This window comes from Pediculus humanus, genomic scaffold (genome assembly GCF_000006295.1).
Source record: "Pediculus humanus corporis 1103172108298 genomic scaffold, whole genome shotgun sequence".
Taxonomy (NCBI): domain Eukaryota; kingdom Metazoa; phylum Arthropoda; class Insecta; order Psocodea; family Pediculidae; genus Pediculus; species Pediculus humanus.
In genome coordinates this window covers 821,314-822,982 of record NW_002987867.1, presented here as the reverse complement: position 1 = coordinate 822,982, position 1,669 = coordinate 821,314, and the positions used below count along the sequence as shown (strand labels likewise).

At 24.0% G+C, this 1,669-nt stretch overlaps 1 protein-coding gene across 1 annotated transcript; it reads left to right on the top strand.

Annotated features, from left to right (window-relative positions):
* Positions 1 to 1,105: 1,105 nt before the first annotated feature.
* Positions 1,106 to 1,435, top strand: Phum_PHUM564120 (uncharacterized protein; the record flags this gene model as incomplete). Its single annotated transcript, XM_002431949.1, has 2 exons — positions 1,106 to 1,120; positions 1,217 to 1,435. 2 exons carry the CDS (start codon positions 1,106 to 1,108, stop codon positions 1,433 to 1,435), a joined length of 234 nt encoding a protein of 77 aa, XP_002431994.1.
* Between the last annotated feature and the right edge of the window lie 234 nt (positions 1,436 to 1,669).

The following is a 1,669-nucleotide window of genomic DNA, read 5'->3' as shown; positions in this document are numbered from 1 at the left end:
ATAATAATAATGATAATAATAATAATAATAATAATAATAATAATAATAATAATAATAATAATAAAACTCACGAAATATATATTTATTTATTTTAAAATAATTTTCTTTCGGTACGGTTTATAACGGGAGAAAGGTTGTTGTTATTATTATTATTTTACATTTAACTTTTATTTTATACGTGGCAGAAGAAGAATATTGATATAGTTTTTGAATTTGTTTATTTATTTATTTATTTGAAATTTAACTTTAAAAACAAAAAAGAAAAAAAAAATTTTTTTTTGAAATTCTTATTAAGATGTAGTATACGCGACAAAAATATAAAAAATTTATAAAAAGTTTACATAAAAAAAAAAAAAATAGAAAACAAATAATTTATTCACTTGATTTTTTTTCTATCTATCTTTCTCTTCCCCTTCCCCTTCTCTCTCCCTCTCTCTCTTGCGTTTGTCTTTTTTTGTTTGTTTCTTGTTGTTTGTTTTTAGTTTTATTCGACAAGCAAAAAAAAAAAAAAGTGAAATTTTTTATTATTTTTTATTTTGAAAAATGTTTTAACTTTACCTATAAAAAAAAAAACAAAAGTTAAATTTTTATAAATTGATGTAAAAAAAAAAAAGCAGAAGAAAAAGAAAATAATACTCGAACGTAAATTTTTTTTTCTTCTCTTTTTTCCCCATAATTTATTTATAAAGAAATTGAAAATTTTTTTTTTTTTATATTTTTGTTGCATATATAACACGCTATAAAATTTATTATTGCTTTATTATTATTATTAATTCACGTTCGATTTATTTTTTACCTTTTTTTTAACAATAAAATTGTATGTATCTACTATTAAAATATAAACTACAACCCCCCCATATTTTTTTTTTGTTGTTTACGATTATACAATTAAGTTTTGTTTAAACAAAAAAAAAAAATTTATCCAGCGCCGCCATTTTTAATAATAATATGGCGTTGATGTAACTGCACAAGTTAAGTCAAGAGAACATTCATAAACATACGAAGAGTTTAATGTTGGCGATCTTGGTTTTCCTACCTAAATATACCTGAAAAGGAAAAAATATAAAACGAAAAAAGGTACTTAAGGGTGATACAATCACATTTAATGGTTGATACCGGCGTACATTTTTGTACGATTAAAAAATACTTCTAACGGGTCCCCCCAGACAACAAACCAATTACACATAAGAAGTAACTCCCCAAATATTGATCAAAGTACTGGCGAAAGAAAACACCGAAGAAAGAAAAAAATGGCGAAGTACAGGAATTTAAAAATAAAAATAGTCAGGATGTGTGGAATGAAACAAGAAAAGGAGCCTTGGTTACAATCACTAGCAAAAGGTTTTCGAGAATTCAAAGGAAAATTGTATCATTTAAAGAAGGAAAAGGAAAGGAAAAAAAACCAGGAAAATTTCAACATTGCACAAAGGAATAATATTTGAAAAAAAAAAAAAAAAAAACAAAATCACGTGCAATACGATTACAACGAATACAAAAAGACAAAAATTTAAAAAAAAGTAGGACAACTAAAGAATCCCTTTTTCCCTCCATCCCTTCACCCCTCCCCCCAAAAAAAAAGAAAACCGAAATAAAAAAAAATGTAAGATTTACGATCTTAAAATCTCTTTAAAAAAAAAAAAAAACTAAATTATACTCGCAGTATGAAAAG